The sequence below is a fragment of the Rhinatrema bivittatum genome, chromosome 7, assembly GCF_901001135.1.
Source record: "Rhinatrema bivittatum chromosome 7, aRhiBiv1.1, whole genome shotgun sequence".
Taxonomy (NCBI): domain Eukaryota; kingdom Metazoa; phylum Chordata; class Amphibia; order Gymnophiona; family Rhinatrematidae; genus Rhinatrema; species Rhinatrema bivittatum.
Window position 1 is genome coordinate 172,172,253 of NC_042621.1, and position 15,569 is coordinate 172,187,821.

Genomic DNA, 15,569 nt, shown 5'->3' on the forward strand with positions numbered 1-15,569 from the left:
CAGCAGCAAGAGGGGGGCCTCCCAGTCTTTTGCATTGAGTGTCACGTATGATTTTTTTAACCACCAGTGAGAAGTTGTATATGTGCATCTGATGCAAAGAGCTCCTGTCTCTCAGAGAATGAGTCTGATCTCTGGAGGCTAGAGTGGCAAACCTGGAGGAGCTGAGACAGACTGAGAGGTATAGAAATGAGACCTTCAGGGACATAGTAACCAAGTCCCAACTCCAGTCTTGCATCCCTGGTGCTGCCTTGGAAGAGGAATGTCTCATGATCAGAGAGCATCAACCTGGTACAGCAGGAAATGATCCTGTATCAAGGACCTGCTCTCCAGGTGGTGTGTCGTCCTCTCGCACCAAGGATGTGTCTCCCAGGGGCTTCTGCCAAGGAGGGAAGGGTCAGGTTGGCCATCATAGTTGGTGATTCGATTATTAGGAATGTAGACAGCTGGGTGGCTGGTGGGGTGAGGACTGCCTGCTAACATGTCTACCTGGTGCAAAGGTGGCAGTCCTCAGGCATCATCTAGATAGGATTTTAGAAAGTGCTGGGGAGGAGCCAGCTGTCATGGTACATGTGGGCACCAACAACATAGGAAAATGTGGGAGGGAGGATCTGGAAGCCAAATTTAGGCTTTTAGGTAGAATGATGAAATCCAGAACCTCTAGGATACCATTCTCTGAAATGTTCCATGTTCCACTTGCAGGTCCTCAGAGGCAGGCAGAGCTCCAGAGTCTCAATGCATGGATGAGACGATAGTGCAAGGAAGAGGGATTCAGTTTTGTAAGGAACTGGGGAACCTTTTGGGGAAGTGGGAGTCATTTCCAAAGGGATGTGCTCCACCTTAACCAGGGTGGAACCAGTCTGCTGGTGCTGACCTTTAAAAAGGAGATAGAACGCTTTTAAACTAGAACAAAGGGGAATGCCGACAGTCATTTGGACTGTTGGATGATCAAGGGGTTAAAGGGGCACTTAGAGAATATAAGGCCATCACAGAAATATTAAACAATTTCTTTGCTTCAGTGTTTACTGAAAGGATATTGGAGAGATACCCGTTCCAGAGAAAGTTTTCATGGTTGATGATTCAGATCAGTTGAACCAAATCATGGTGAACTTGGAGCATGTGGTAGGCCTGATTGACAAACTGGACTGGATGGTATACACCACAGGATTCTAAAAGAACTAAAAAATTAAATTTCAGACCTATTAGTAAAAGTTTGTAACCTGTCATTAAAATCATCCAATGTACCTGAAGATTGGAAGATGGCCAATCTAACCCCCATATTTAAAAAGGGATCCATGAGTATTCTGGGAAACTATGGACCGGTGATCCTGATTTCAGTGCCGGGAAAAATCATGGAAACTTTTATAAAGAATAAAACCACAAAACATTTAGATAGACATGGTTTGATGGGACACAGCCAACATGGATTTACCCAAGTGAAGTCTTGCCTCACAAATATCCTACATTTTTTGAAGGGGTGAATAAATATGTGGACAAAGGTGAACCAGTAGATGTGGTATATTTGGATTTTCAGAAGGCGTTCAACAAAGTCCCACATGAAAGGCTTCTAAGAAAACTAAAAAGTCATGGGATAGGAGATGATGATCTTTAGTGGATTGCAAGTTGGTTAAAAGACAGGAAATAGAGAATAGGATTAAATGGTCAGTTTTCACAGTGGAAAAAAGTAAACAGTGGAGAGCTTCAGGGATCTGTACTTGGACCGGTGCTTTTTAAGTGGACAAGTGCAAAGTGATGCATAAAGGGAAAAATAACCATTGCTGTAGTTACACAATGTTAGGTTCTATTTTAGGAGTTACCACCCCGGAAAGAGATCTAGGCATCATAGTGGATAATATATTGAAATCATCAACCCAGTGTGCTGTGGCAATCAAAAAAGCAAACAGAAGGTTAGGAATTATTAAGAAGGGATGGAAAATAAAACAGAGGATGTCATAATGCCTCTGTATCACTCCATGGTGAGACCACACCTTGAATACTGTGTTCATTTCTTGTACTGCATCTCATAAAGGGTATATCTGCACTGGAGAAAGTGCAGAGAAGGGCAACCAAAATGATAAGCCTTTGTAAGGCTACCCTATGAGGAAAGGCTAAAGAAGTTAGGGCTATTCAGTTTTGAAAAGAGACAACTGAGGGGGGATATGATAGAAGTCTACAAAATCATGAAAGGACTTGAGCAAGTTGATGTAAATCGGTTATTTACTCTCTCAGATAATAGACGGACCAGGGGGAACTCCATGAAGTTAGCAAATAGCTCATTTTAAACAAATCAAAGAAAATTCATTTTTACTCAGCGCATAGTTAAACTCTGGAATTCATTGCCAGAGGATGTGGTTATAGCAGTTAGTGTAACTAGGTTTAAAAAAGGTTTGGATAAGTTCCTAGAGGTTAAATCCATAAACTGCTATGATGGTAATTAATAAGCAATAGTAGCTTGTAATCTATCTAATGTTTGGGTACTTGCCAGGTACTTGTGACTTGGATTGACCACTGTTGGAAACAGGATATTGGGCTTGATGGACCCTTGGTCTGACCCAGTATGGAATATCTTATGTTCTTATTAGTGCTGCGCATAAAAACAGTTTCATGCTGGCTTGTTTTTTGGTTCTGGGGTAGGCTATTTTGGTCCACCCCCAAATCAGAAATGTTTTTTTCATTGCCAATTTCATTAAAAAAAGAAAAAAAAAGCCCCAATCCTTCAAATTTAACTAAATGTAAAGCCTCCCACCCTCCTGATCCCCCCCCCCCCCCCCCCCCCAAGACTCACTTAATGTCCCTGGTGGTTCAGCAGAGGGCCTGGAAGCTCAGAGCGATCTCCAACTCCTGGGGGCTGTCAGCTGCTAGTATTCAAAATGGCACTGGCAGCCCTTTACCCTTAGCATGTGATAGGGGCTGGCCAATTTCACCAGTAGCCCCTGTCACATGGTAAGGGCAAAAGGCCACTGGCAACATTTTGAGTACTCCTATCATGTAACAGGGGGCCAGCCAATGGCACCGACAGCTCCTGTCACATGGTAAGGACAAAGGGCCACTGGCATCATTTTGAATTCTGGCAACTGATGGCCTCCGGGGGCTGGAGATCACTTTGAGCTCCTGGGCTCCCCACTGGACATCCAGGGACATTGAGTGAGTCCTGGGGGGATTGGGAGGGTGGGGAGCTTTCCATTTAATTATATTTGACGGATTGGGGTGGTTTTTATTTTCTTAGATGTGCAGTTCCAGAAAAAAAAAAAAGATAGGAAAACCCATGAAATTTCATGGGGTCTTCTCTAGTTCTTTTGTATGTTCTTATGCAAACTGTGGGTGCATGTATTCCTCTACCTGGTGGCTGGTGAAGAGTACATCTCAGGCGGGTGCTACAGTATCAATGTACAGATCCATCTGACTGTTGCAGTTGCTAGGGTTCATCAACTACCCCAAATTCCACTTGAGCTTGTCATCTCAACTGGAGTTTATAGGAGCTCTGCAAAACATGACTGAGGCAAAGGCTTTCCTTCTATCATAGAGGGTTATCACATTGATATCTGCAGTGGAATGGATTCAAGTGAGTCAGCATCTATCAGCATGGGACATTATGTTGATGCTCGGCTTTATGACCTTAGCAGTGCTCATTTACTCCCTTGTCACATCTCTACACGAGAAGGGCCTACTAGATCCTCAGTTCTTAGTGGATTTAAGCCACTCAGGACATTTGAGACAGCATTAATTATTCAACTGCTCTGGAATGCCCTGTCCTAGTGGTAGGTTCATTCTAATCTAACCAGAGGTATACCTTTCCAAATTCCTCCATATGGATATGCCCAACCTGGGAAGGAGAGACAATATAGAGCAGCTGTGCACTCAAGGGCTTTGGCTGCTCAGGGAAAGCTTCATCAGATGAACTTCCTAGAACTAAGGGCAGTTTGATAAGTTCTGAGTGCTTTCAGAAATTGTTTGACCAACAAAGTAATCCTGCTCTAGATGTACATTCAATTGCTAATGTATTATATCAGCAAGCAGGGATATAGGATTGTATCTCTGGTTTCAGGAGACTGTCCAGATATAGGCCTGGGCTATCTTGCAGGAAATGATCCTCAGAGCTATGTTTCTAGCAGTCAAGGAGAATGTCTGCTGCCAAGTTGAGTCAGGACCTGTAACCCCACAAATGGTTCTGGGACTGGAGGATAAACTTACGAGGAGAGGCTGAAAGATTTGAATATGTATACCCTGGACGAGAGAAGGAGCAGTGGAGATATGATACAAATCTTCAGATACCTGAAAGGTTTTAATGATGCATGTTCCTCTTACCATTTCTGTTGGAAAGCAAACAGTAGAACTAGGAGTTACGAGATGAAACTTCAGGGGAGGATGACTCAGAACCAACATCAGGAAATATTTCTTCATGGAGACGGTGATGGATGCCTGGAATGCCTTCCCAGAAGATATGGTGAAGGAGAAAACCATTAATGGTTTAAAAAAGGCATGGGATGAACACTGAGGATCCCTAAAGGCTAGGTTTGGAAATTAAGAAAAGTGTGAATGGTGGGTAACAGGCATGCAGCGGTTGCTACTAACAGAAGGCATGGAGATTACTACCCTTAACCAATTAGCTTACATGATTTTGACACAACTGCAGCTTCGCCCTCTGCTTTGATGGTAGGGGGGAGGGGAATTGGATTCAGACAACAGCCAACACCGGGCCCTGTCTTTTATGGTCCAGTGTACTGATTCACAGATATTAGGGAAACAAAGTGGAGGACTGTTTCTTCAGCCAATCCAAAAACAAAGCACGTACAAGCAGCAGCCATTTATGAAATATCAAGAAGGCTGCTCACCCTCTAAAAATGTTGCTAGCAGTAATTTTGTTATGGGTTTGACAGTTGCTTGGTTTTGATTGCTAATATTATTGTCCTTAATATAAGGCTTGGGGATAACTTGCACAGAGCAGCAGTTATTATCATAAGAAACTTGTTGGGCAGACTGAATGGATTTTTTGGTCTTTTTCTGCCATCATTACTATGTTACTAGGATAATACACCAGATCTTCTGTAAGTGGGGCCCACCCATGATAGATCTCTTTGTATCTCTCCAGAACAGGAAGGTTCTGCTCTTCTGTTCCAGGAAAGGGATCTGAGGCAAACTAGCCTCAGGTACTTTTGCCCTCAATTGGAGCGAGGGCCTGCTGTACACATGTCCTCTGATTCCACTCTTTGCAAAGACTTTGTTGAAACTGAGAAGGACCAGATTACCATGGGTCTCAAAGCCCCCTTTTAGCTGAGACAGATGTGTTTCCCTCACCTGAGGACATGTCCATCAGGGCAAATTCCCCAGCTCTTATTACTCAGGATCATGGGCAGTTGCACCATCCCAACATCAGATTCTTAGCTCTCACAGCCTAGATGTTGCGAGAGTAACTCTGCATCCCCTGGATCTCTCAAAGAATTGTCACATGTTCTATTAGTTTCAAGGAAGGAATCTGCAAGGAAGTCCTATGAACTAAAATAGAAGAGGTTTGCCTTGTGGTGTGAGCAAAAAGCCTTAGAGTCTTTCTCCTTCTCCACACAAAAACAGTTTGAATGCATTCTACATTTAATTATGTTAGGTCTCAAGTCCAACTGAATATGAGTTAATCTCAATACAGATGGTATCTATATCTATCACCAACATGTAGAAGGTGGACCTATCTCTGTTCAGCCTTTGGTTTTCCAATTCATGTGGGGCCTGCTTCATATGAAGCTTCCCATCAGGTCTCCTGCTGTGTCTTTGGATACCAATGTGGCACTGATCCAGCTGATGAAAGCTTTTTTTGAGCCACTGCGTTCCTGTAACCTAAAGTATCTGACCTGGAAGGTCATATTTATGGTGGCAGTGACTTCAGCGCACAGGGTCAGTGAGCTCCAGGCTTTAGTAACTTATCCACCTTATTCTAAGTTTTGTCATGATAGGATGGTTCTGGAAATCCATCCTAAGATGGTTTTGAAATTCCATCTTAACCAATCCTTTGTCCTTTTAACTTTCTTTCCCAGGCCACATGTCCACTAAGGTGAACAGGTAGTGCACAGTTTGGACTGCAAGAGAGCCATAAAATTCTACCTGAAGCAGTTTGAAGACCATAGAAATTCTGCCCATCTTATTGGGATTTTTTTGACACCAACAAACATGGGATTGCCACTGACAAACACTATCTAATTGACTAGCAGATTGCATCTCCTTCTGTTATGCCCAGGCAAGCTTGAGTCTGGAGTATCCTGTCAAGGCTCACAGTATCAGAGCCATGGCAACATCAGTAGCCCACCTAAGATCAGTCTCCATGTGGGAGATCTGCAAGGCTGCAATGTGGTGTTCTTTCCACACATTCACATCTCACTACTGTTTGGAAAAGGACACCCAATGGACAGTCTGTCCTGTGGAATCTCTTTGAGGTGCAGAACCAAACTCCTTTACCTCCTAAGACCCATTTGTTTTGCTCTAGACTTCTCTTCATAAGAAAATATAGAAGAATAAATTCCTGTTGCTGACAAAAAGAGTTGTACCTGTTGGCATTGTTCTGTTCCCCTTTTTTTTTGTTCAGAGCAATCTGTAGCTAGGGATTCCCCACATGAGACTCCCATCGTACTTGTCCTCAAAGAAAGCAGGGTTGCATACCTGTAACAGACGTTTTCCAAGGACACAGGATGTCAATGCTCATGAAACCCATCCATTTCCTCTTAGAAATGGCATCTCCAAGTAAGCTAAAAAAAAGTTGACTGATGGGCCTCCACATGGATGCCTGGTATTTTATTTATTTATTTATTTATTTAAGGGTTTCTTATATACCGAGGCACGTTTGCAAAACATCACCTCGGTTCACAATGTAACATAACTTAGCAACAAGCTTTACAATAATAATAATAATAATAATAACTTAGAACAAGCTTTACAATAATAACATTAACAGGTAGCGGTTTATAGGGCAGGGGATGATAATATGGTATGATACTAGCTTTTACATGCCCAGTAGGGCACAGTCAAAGTTCTAGAAACTTTGCAATAAAAGTTATGGGCCAGGCTCCATCGGATGATTTCACCCGCTTGTGAGGCCTGACATCTTGTTGTCCTTGAAGAACACCTGTTACAGGTAAGCATCTCTGTTTTTTTAAATGTTACTTTAATTTTTGCTGTTTAATTCTGTAAAATTTATGAAAATAAGATATTGAATCAATATTGAAAGTTGAATCTTAGTATTTCTTTTCTTTCTTCAGGCCCATTTACTAAACATCCCAAGCTGGAACTGGAAAGAAGGGGATGATGCAATTTGTCTTGCCGAACTCAAGCTGGGTTTTATAGCTCAGAGCTGCCTGGCACAAGGCCTCTCCACAATGCTAGCCAACCTCTTTTCTATGAGGTCATTCATAAAGGTAAATGTCTTGTCTTATTAAAGCATATTGGTCCAGACTGAATTTTGTCATTTTGTGGAATATGGTACTCAATACAAACTAAAAACAGATCAGCAAACACTTAGCAAACATTTATGTAATACAGATTTGGCCCTTATCCAGTTTCTTTAAAAAATGTTTTTATTTTTATTTGGCATAGGCATAGTCATTTAATTATTATTCAAAGCACAGTCCTCCTTTTTCTTTTTTTAGATGAGCCATATGTTTATCAGCTTTCACTATTATGACAAAAATGTAATTCATATATATATTTCATGTGGCACCAAAATGCCTACAGAAAAGGAAAAAAAAATGATTGTTTTGGTCTTCCTCATCAAATGACTAGTAGGCCTATTACTATGTAAAACAAATGTAAACCATATGTTTGCACTGAGGCTCAAACTCCAAAATCATATAGTAAGTAATGTATTTATTACTCTAGAATAAAAGACCCATCAGAGTTTACATGCAACAATAATTCTAAGGTTATTGTGCAAACTAACAAACACTTTTCTTCTTGCTTTGAAATAGTTATTAAGGGTTTATAAAATGTTTACATGGGGATAAATTCACCCTCTGCTCAGGATTTTAAAAAAGGAATCCATCAGAAAAGTTAATTGTTACATCGGGCGAGTTAAAATAATCATATCCTAGTTTGAAAAAGGAAGCCAAATTGAATAAGCCACTGTATGAGGGTTTTTAGGCCTGCCCCATTCTGCAGTACATAAAACATTATCAGCTTCATTACAGTCTGAATGAACCTCATCCTTTTTTGGGTATACAGATTCACCCTCATGACATCTGTAATATCTGCTCAGTGCGAGTACAAACTAAATGTAGGAAGCTAAAACTGTTCACACTACATTGTCTAATTTAAATATGTTCTGAACACATATACCGCTGCTGTATAGGAAGCTAAGGGAAAAGAAAAAAAAATGAAAACACTCAGAGAAAAAATATTCTCCTGGGAGAAAATCAGCTCCCAGGACTTTAGCATGAGGATCTTCTGTAATTGATGGCTAACGTATCAAAACAGTAAAAGAGAATTATTTCCATTTACCTTCTTTATTGTATATTGCTGCCTTCCCAAAAAGGTGCTATACTGGCTGCTGAGAAGGCAAAGGAAACCTTTGTCTTAGAAGTATCAACAGTACACCCCTTTAAACTTGGATGTCCTGACAATTTACAGCAGTATCATACAAAGCAATCAGCATAGGAAACGTAGAAGCAGTAAGGCATGGATCCTTGTATACCCAAGACAAGGGTTCCAGGATCATTCTGGAGAACACCGCTTGAAACACAAGGAAAAAGAAGGAAAGCATATAAGAAACTGTCCGAATTACAAAAACACACACATGCCATCGCACATCCTCAGCAGTACACAGCAACATCACTTATACCACACACACCTCACACGCTAGGTCTCAAATGAAGTAGTGACTCATGGTGCAAACTCTGTGTACTGGGGTCATGGCACCCAAAACGATTTCCTGCTCTTTGGCCTCCTGTAAATCTGCATCCTCTGCCACCCATGACTGACCTAGACTCTTCCTTAAACAAAGGTTGAGCAGCTTGTATCATATTTCAGAGACTTGGCATGCCTGGACTAAAGAGCAAGAAGCCACAATTGTGGTTCAGGTTGTGAACATGTGATAGCAGGAGGCTCAGTGTTCACTCTGTAATAGCTGTATTTAACTGAGAATTATGATCATAGCACTCCTTTGATCAAGTAGATAGATGAACGGATATAATAGCTAGTGTGGCAAAAGATACCCATTATTACCTACAAAAAGAGAATAAAAGGAGTTTTCCATAAAATAAGTGTTACTAGACACTTCTTTAACTCTGTGCAATGTCTTCATTTTTCACAACAGTAGTAATGAACCTGATTGAACTGTGGTGATAAAAAATCACATCCAAATAATAAAAAACACAGATAATATGATGTTTTACATGACCAATTGAATTGTGAAGACCATCATATGAGAAAGCTCTACATATTCACTTAAAAATGTTCAAAAGGGACAAAGTCCTTTCAATGTACTTAAACATGAAAGATAACTCGCAATTTTTTTAACTCTTTATAATTTTACAATATACATATCAAGCAACAAAGCTTCTCAGAAATTCAGAATGAATGTATGAATTACAATTCAAAAGAAGAAAAAAAATAAGAAAAAAAAGTAAACCATATCCATCTATTTATAGACCACAAAAGGGAGTAAAACCTTTAGAATAAGTTCTCATTAATAAGAAAAATAAAGAAAAAAGGAAAACTGACATTAACATTAGTAGCATTAATAACTGCAATACCACCTAATTAATGACTTAGCAGTGAAGCAGAAGCTGAAGCCATAGCTATTTTACCTTTAATTGATTAGGCTCATAAAAATTGAACCTATTCCCATCAAATTTAATTGAACATTTCGCAGGATAATACAGAAAAAACTCTCTACCCAAACTAAGAATAGTAGCTCCAAACTGAAGAAAAGCCTTTCTCCATTCTGGGTTTGTCTGGAGACATCTGGAAAAATTTGAATTGCATATTCCATAAAGATAGCTTCTCTATTTGCAAAAATAAAGCTTCATAATCAAATTCTTCTCACTCTCAGCAGAACATTAGATCAAAAGAATAACCCATTCCTCACTTTTATCATCAGATTGCTCAAGAAAATTTGTCAAGTGAAATAATCCAGAGGATTACCCTGTTATAGAGTCCATCCAGCTAGGGTGAGAAAACATAGTAGAAATTTCATCTTTGTGAGACTTTCCTCACTCCAAATAACTTCAAATCTTCACTCCGGTGTACTGTGCTGTTCGTATTTCTCACTCTGCATGATAAACTGGCCCATAAACTCTAAATCATAAACTCTCTCTTTCTCTCAGCATGAGCTACGAAATAGGAAATATCATGGGGCACAAAAAGTTAACCGCACCACGCAATACCACCTATGGGCCTGATTTTAATAGCTACACGCGGGCATAGATTTGTGCGCACAACCCGGTGCACACAAATCTACACCCGATTTTATAACATGCGTGCGCAGCCACGCACATGTTATAAAATCCGGGATCAGCGTGCGCAAGGGGGTGCACACTAGTGCACCTTGTGCGCTCCGAGCCCTAGGGGAGCCCCGATGGCTTTCCCCGTTCCCTCCGAGGCCGGTACGAAATCGAAGCAGCCTCGGAGGGAACTTTCCTTCGTCCCCCCCCCCCACCTTCCCCTATCTAACCCGCTCCCCAGCCCTACCTAAATCCCTCCCTACCTTTATTTTATAAGTTGCGCCTGCCTCCGGGCAGGCATAGGTTGAATGTGCCGGCCGATGGCCGACCCGCGATCCCAAGCACAGCAGAAAATGGCCACTGTGCCTGGAGGCTCTGGTCATGCCCCCACCCCACCCCTTTTTTTGAGCTCCAGGACATACGCCCATCCCAGGGCTTTACACGCGCTGCCGGGCCACTTGAAAATAGCCCCGGCACGCATAACATCTCCCCCCCCCCCCCCATGCACGTAAATATGCCTGGATTTATGTGCATAGACTTTGAAAATGTGCCCTAAGGGGTAGATTTTCAGACCACGCGAATAGGTGTACTTTTGCTGGCGCATCAGGCGCAAGCAAAAGTACGCGGGATTTTAGTAGATACGCGCGTAGTCGCGCGTATCCGCTAAAATCCTGGATCGGCGCGCGCAAGCCTATCGATTACGTATAGCCGGCGCGCGCCGAGCCGCGCAGCCTACCCCCGTTCCCTCCAAGGAGGGAATCCTCTAACGCCCTCCCCTCACCTTCCCCTCCCTTCCTCTACCTAACCCACCCCCCCGGCCCTGTCTAAACCCCCCCCTTACCTTTGTCGGGGGATTTACGCCTCCCGGAGGGAGACGTAAATCCCCGCGCGCCAGCGGGCCCCTAGCGCGCCGGGACGCGACCTGGGGCGGGTACGGATGGCGCGGCCACGCCCCCGGACCGCCCCAGGCCGTAACCATGCCCCCGGGCCCGCCCCCAAAACGCTGCCGACACGCCCCGAAAACAGCGCGGCGCTCGGCCCCGCCCCCGACACGCCCCCGACACACCCCCCTCCGAAAACCCCGGGACTTACGCGAGTCCCGGGGCTCTGCGCGCGCCGGTAGGCCTATGTAAAATAGGCTCACCGGCGCGCAGGGCCCTGCTCGCCTAAATCCGCCCAGTTTTGGGCGGATTTAGGCGAGCAGGGCTCTTAAAATCCACCCCTAAGTGAAGTGCTATTTATTTATTTATTTATTTATTTATTTATTTATTTAAAGTTTTTTCTATACCATCGTTAAGGTGAGTACCGTCACAACGGTTTACAGTAAGGCACATAAGAGTAATGCTAGACATTCAGTTTACACAGGTGCCATAAGGTTCGTTAACATAGTTCATAATAAATGTTATTTGTTAAATGTAACACATTATTTGTTAAATGTAACACATTATGTCCAGGTCATTCTATGGTAGTTTTGAGTACAAGACTCGTTTCATAATTGTGACTTATCCTTTGGTGATGAGCTTTCTGTTAAAAACTACACATATAGTGCTTACTGTTGAGTGTGTTACCGCATGTGTGGTAAAGATGGTGCCGGCCGTCCATTGCTCCTACCATGTGACAGGGACCGGCCAATGGCACGGATACCCTGTCATATGCTAAGGGCAAAGGGCCATCGGCGCCATTTTGTTTACTGGCAGCCGACGGCCCTAGCGAGGTATTTAAAAAATTTTGGGGAGGGTTCGGAGGGTGGGGGGGATACTAACAAACTCATTTTAAAGAGTCGGCTGTATTTTTTGGTTATCAGCTCGGGCGCAGCCGATAAAAAAAAACCCGATCGGACTGCAAGATAAAAATTTCACGATGTGAATCGGAACCGGAATCCGAACCAATACCGGTTCCAATTCACACCTCTACTATCCAGCCATCCCATACCCTGCCTCTGGCCTGCCCCCTTTCAAAACCCTGGCTCTTCTGCACGTAGTGGAAGATACACGCGTGGCTGAGCCGTTTTGAAAATGCTCTTGGCCCAGCCACACATGTATCTCCCGCAATTTCCGTGTGCTGGGTTTTAAAAATTTACTTGTAAGCCTATCGCTACTTAGCTGGATAAGTTATCTGGCTAAATAGCACTGCCCCATTACCCATATTGCCCGCTCGCAAGTTATGCAGTTAAAAACTTAGCCGGATAAGTGAGTTATCCATCTAAGTGGCAGCAGCTGAGCATAACTGGATATTCAGCGATTGCTACTTAGCTGGCTCAGTAGTTTTCAGTATCGATCTCCTCTTTTATAAAGTATTCACATATATTTTACATATTAAATACTTGCAATGAGCATGTATTAACCCTCAATTTATGTGTGGAGGCAGGCATTTTAGAAAGTTGGCAGACAAACACATATATCACTTATGAAAATACTCGTGAGCATACTTCCAAGCATCAGTTGACTGAAACCTCCATCAGATGACCCATACCTTCACCAGTTCACCCATACCCTCTATTGCTTGCTTCAGAACCCCCACCTAAAAACTGCAGAAAAAAGAGAAGTCAGATTTAATGTCTGCAACTCGATGAGCAGGTATAGAAGCTTACAAGTGTGTTTGATGAAGTATGCATGTACTCTATTTATAAAATATGAAAATGTGTGTTTACTTCAAAACTCTGCCTTGAAATACCCCTGAAACACCCTTTTTCTATGCGCACACTTTTCTGTTTGGCAGTAACAGTATGTGCACTTTCATGCCCTTCTGAGAATTTATATAACACATACAGAGGCGAATTGCATATGTAAATGCCAATATTAACCACACAATTTTCATGTAAGCATTTAAAAAATCACCCCAAATTGCTTAGTTTCCAAACACGCCCTCAAAACACTCCCTAGAATGATTCTTTTAATGCATTTGAAACTGTGTGCATTGCAAAAAAACATGCCTACGTTCAGTTAACTGAAATGTTATATACATAGACCCTGACTAAGCCTCTGAAAATTTACTAAATATATAGAAAGTCATTAAGATATATTGCACAGTATTCTGTGATGCATTATGCTGGTTCATGTTATGCAAATTCTGCAATAGTATTCCACAGCATTTTCATCCCAATGTACTGATGTGGGTTACAATTCATATATAAATTTGCTATCATGAGCGATTCTAAAATTCCTCCAGGATTTACTTGCCAGGGATTAAATGCATTTAATATGTACTCCCCCCACACCACCCCAAAACTGAATAATTTGTGTTGGGTACGAGTCACTGGGAGCACATGCTAAGGGTATATTTTCCCTGGTGAGTATGCATCTTTCCACCTCACCTTGGTACAGACCTCTCACTCTCCTCCTCTAAGTCACAGTTGATTCCTTCAGACACAGCACCCAGGCACAGTGCTATCTTTTTCTCTCCTCTTTCAGTCTCCCTCTGCAGCCTTCTCACTCTCCTCTTTCACCTTACTTCTTCTTCACTTCTCCCCAGTCCTCTCTCCCCACCACTCTTCAGCCATCTCACTCTCCTCTTAGGCCGGCTGGTGGCCCAAAATGCTACCTACTCCCCATCCAAGTACTGTCTTCTCTCTCCTACAGTCATTCCCCACAGCCCTCCCATTCTACTCCTTTCTACCCCCAATTCTCTCTTTTCCTGTCACCCCTCAAACCTCATCTTTCTTATTCTCCTCCTAGGCTTGCATGATCACTAAATATACCTCCTAAGCCCCCCACCCAACCAAGCCCTGATCAAGGTCAAAGCTGCTCTCCCCTGTTCTTGGTGCTGCTTCTTCCTCCTCCTGAACCCCAGTTCCAAACATTTTTCTTCCAATGCTGTGTACTCGGGCCCCAGTTGGGGGCCAAAGATGCTGCTCCTGCTTTCTCCTTCCAAGCCCCGGTAAGGGCAAAAATGTTGCTACTTCCACCTTCTAGGCCTCAATCAAGGCAAAGATGCTGCTGCCTGGCATCTGAGAAAATCTGCTTCTCTCTGGCAAGCACTTGAATGAATGTTCGAAACCTTGGCTATCATAGTATTATCAAAAAAAAAGATAGCATTGACTGAAGGCTTTTTTTGGGTCATAAATGCAAAATAGGTGCAAGTTTGATCATTGCTCTCTTGTAAATATGTTGATGAAATAAAGAGATTTCAAAGGAGGCCAGTTAAGCTTATGAGAGGTTCCAAAAATATTTGGTTTTCTGGTACCTATAAAAAGTGGGAATGTTCTCATTAGAAAACAAGTAGCTAAAAAAGAGCATGAGAACAGTATACAACTATATGAAACTAGAATAAAGAGCTTTCAGATTCTTCAAGGTAGTTTTGGGTGCTGCATAGATAAGTGGATATTGGACTTATTGATAATCTAACTGTAAAAACATATTTTAAAAAATCTGCTTTTGGAGGTTAAGCAGGTTTTTTAGTAGGGAACTTTAAGGACAGGTTTAGATTGTAAATTCTAACAGATTATCTTTCATTCTATGCCTATATTTACTTACCTTTGTACTATTCTGTCTGATAATAAAAAAGTATTAGAAATATTAGGAATACATTTATGATTGGTAAAACAGATGAAAGAGCAGCAAAATCAATTTGGCAAATTCATCCAGATGCTCACTGAATGCCTTGTACATACAAATAAGGATTGACTGCAATGGACAAACAATCCTATTCAATAAAAGAAATCAACTTGGATAAAAGCAGAAGCAGCAGCAAAGATAGATGTTGTCTGTGGTTTGTAGATAACTGTGCACATAAAATGATATTCGGAGTTATTTTATCTGTCGTGACTGGATATAGAGCACTAGAAGAGGATGTATTATATAAATTTCAGTGTGATGTATCTTACTGTAACTCTCAATTTCCCAATTAATGGAAAAGCATAGGCAGGAACATTCATACAAAGCTGTCTACCTAGCTTCATTGCAATCTTAATCCATGGTAGTTATGAAAGAGTGAGCTACAGCTGAGCTTTCTTTTGAAAAACTCTTTAAATCCTGTGTTGTGTTGGTAAGTCTAGAGTTTAGCTCTAGCAGTGCTATGCTGATAATTTCTTATCAGAGAGCATGTTCCAGTTCTATTCCACTTGTTTAGTTACTCCTTTCCATCATAAAATAGTGTAATAAAAAGTCCCCAAGAGTCCCCTTTATCACATCACTGAGTTCTAGTAGAGATATTTATCCC

General features: G+C 42.0%; 1 protein-coding gene across 2 annotated transcripts in view; it reads left to right on the plus strand.

The window, feature by feature from the left end:
- Nucleotides 1-15,569, plus strand: part of KCNMA1 (potassium calcium-activated channel subfamily M alpha 1) — a 1,936,781-nt gene that overhangs the window by 1,289,321 nt on the left and 631,891 nt on the right. For both annotated transcript variants that reach the window (XM_029609517.1, XM_029609516.1), the window contains exon 14: nt 7,236-7,391. In XM_029609517.1, coding sequence (XP_029465377.1) covers nt 7,236-7,391 — 156 coding nt within the window. The remainder of the gene's footprint in view (nt 1-7,235; nt 7,392-15,569) is intronic.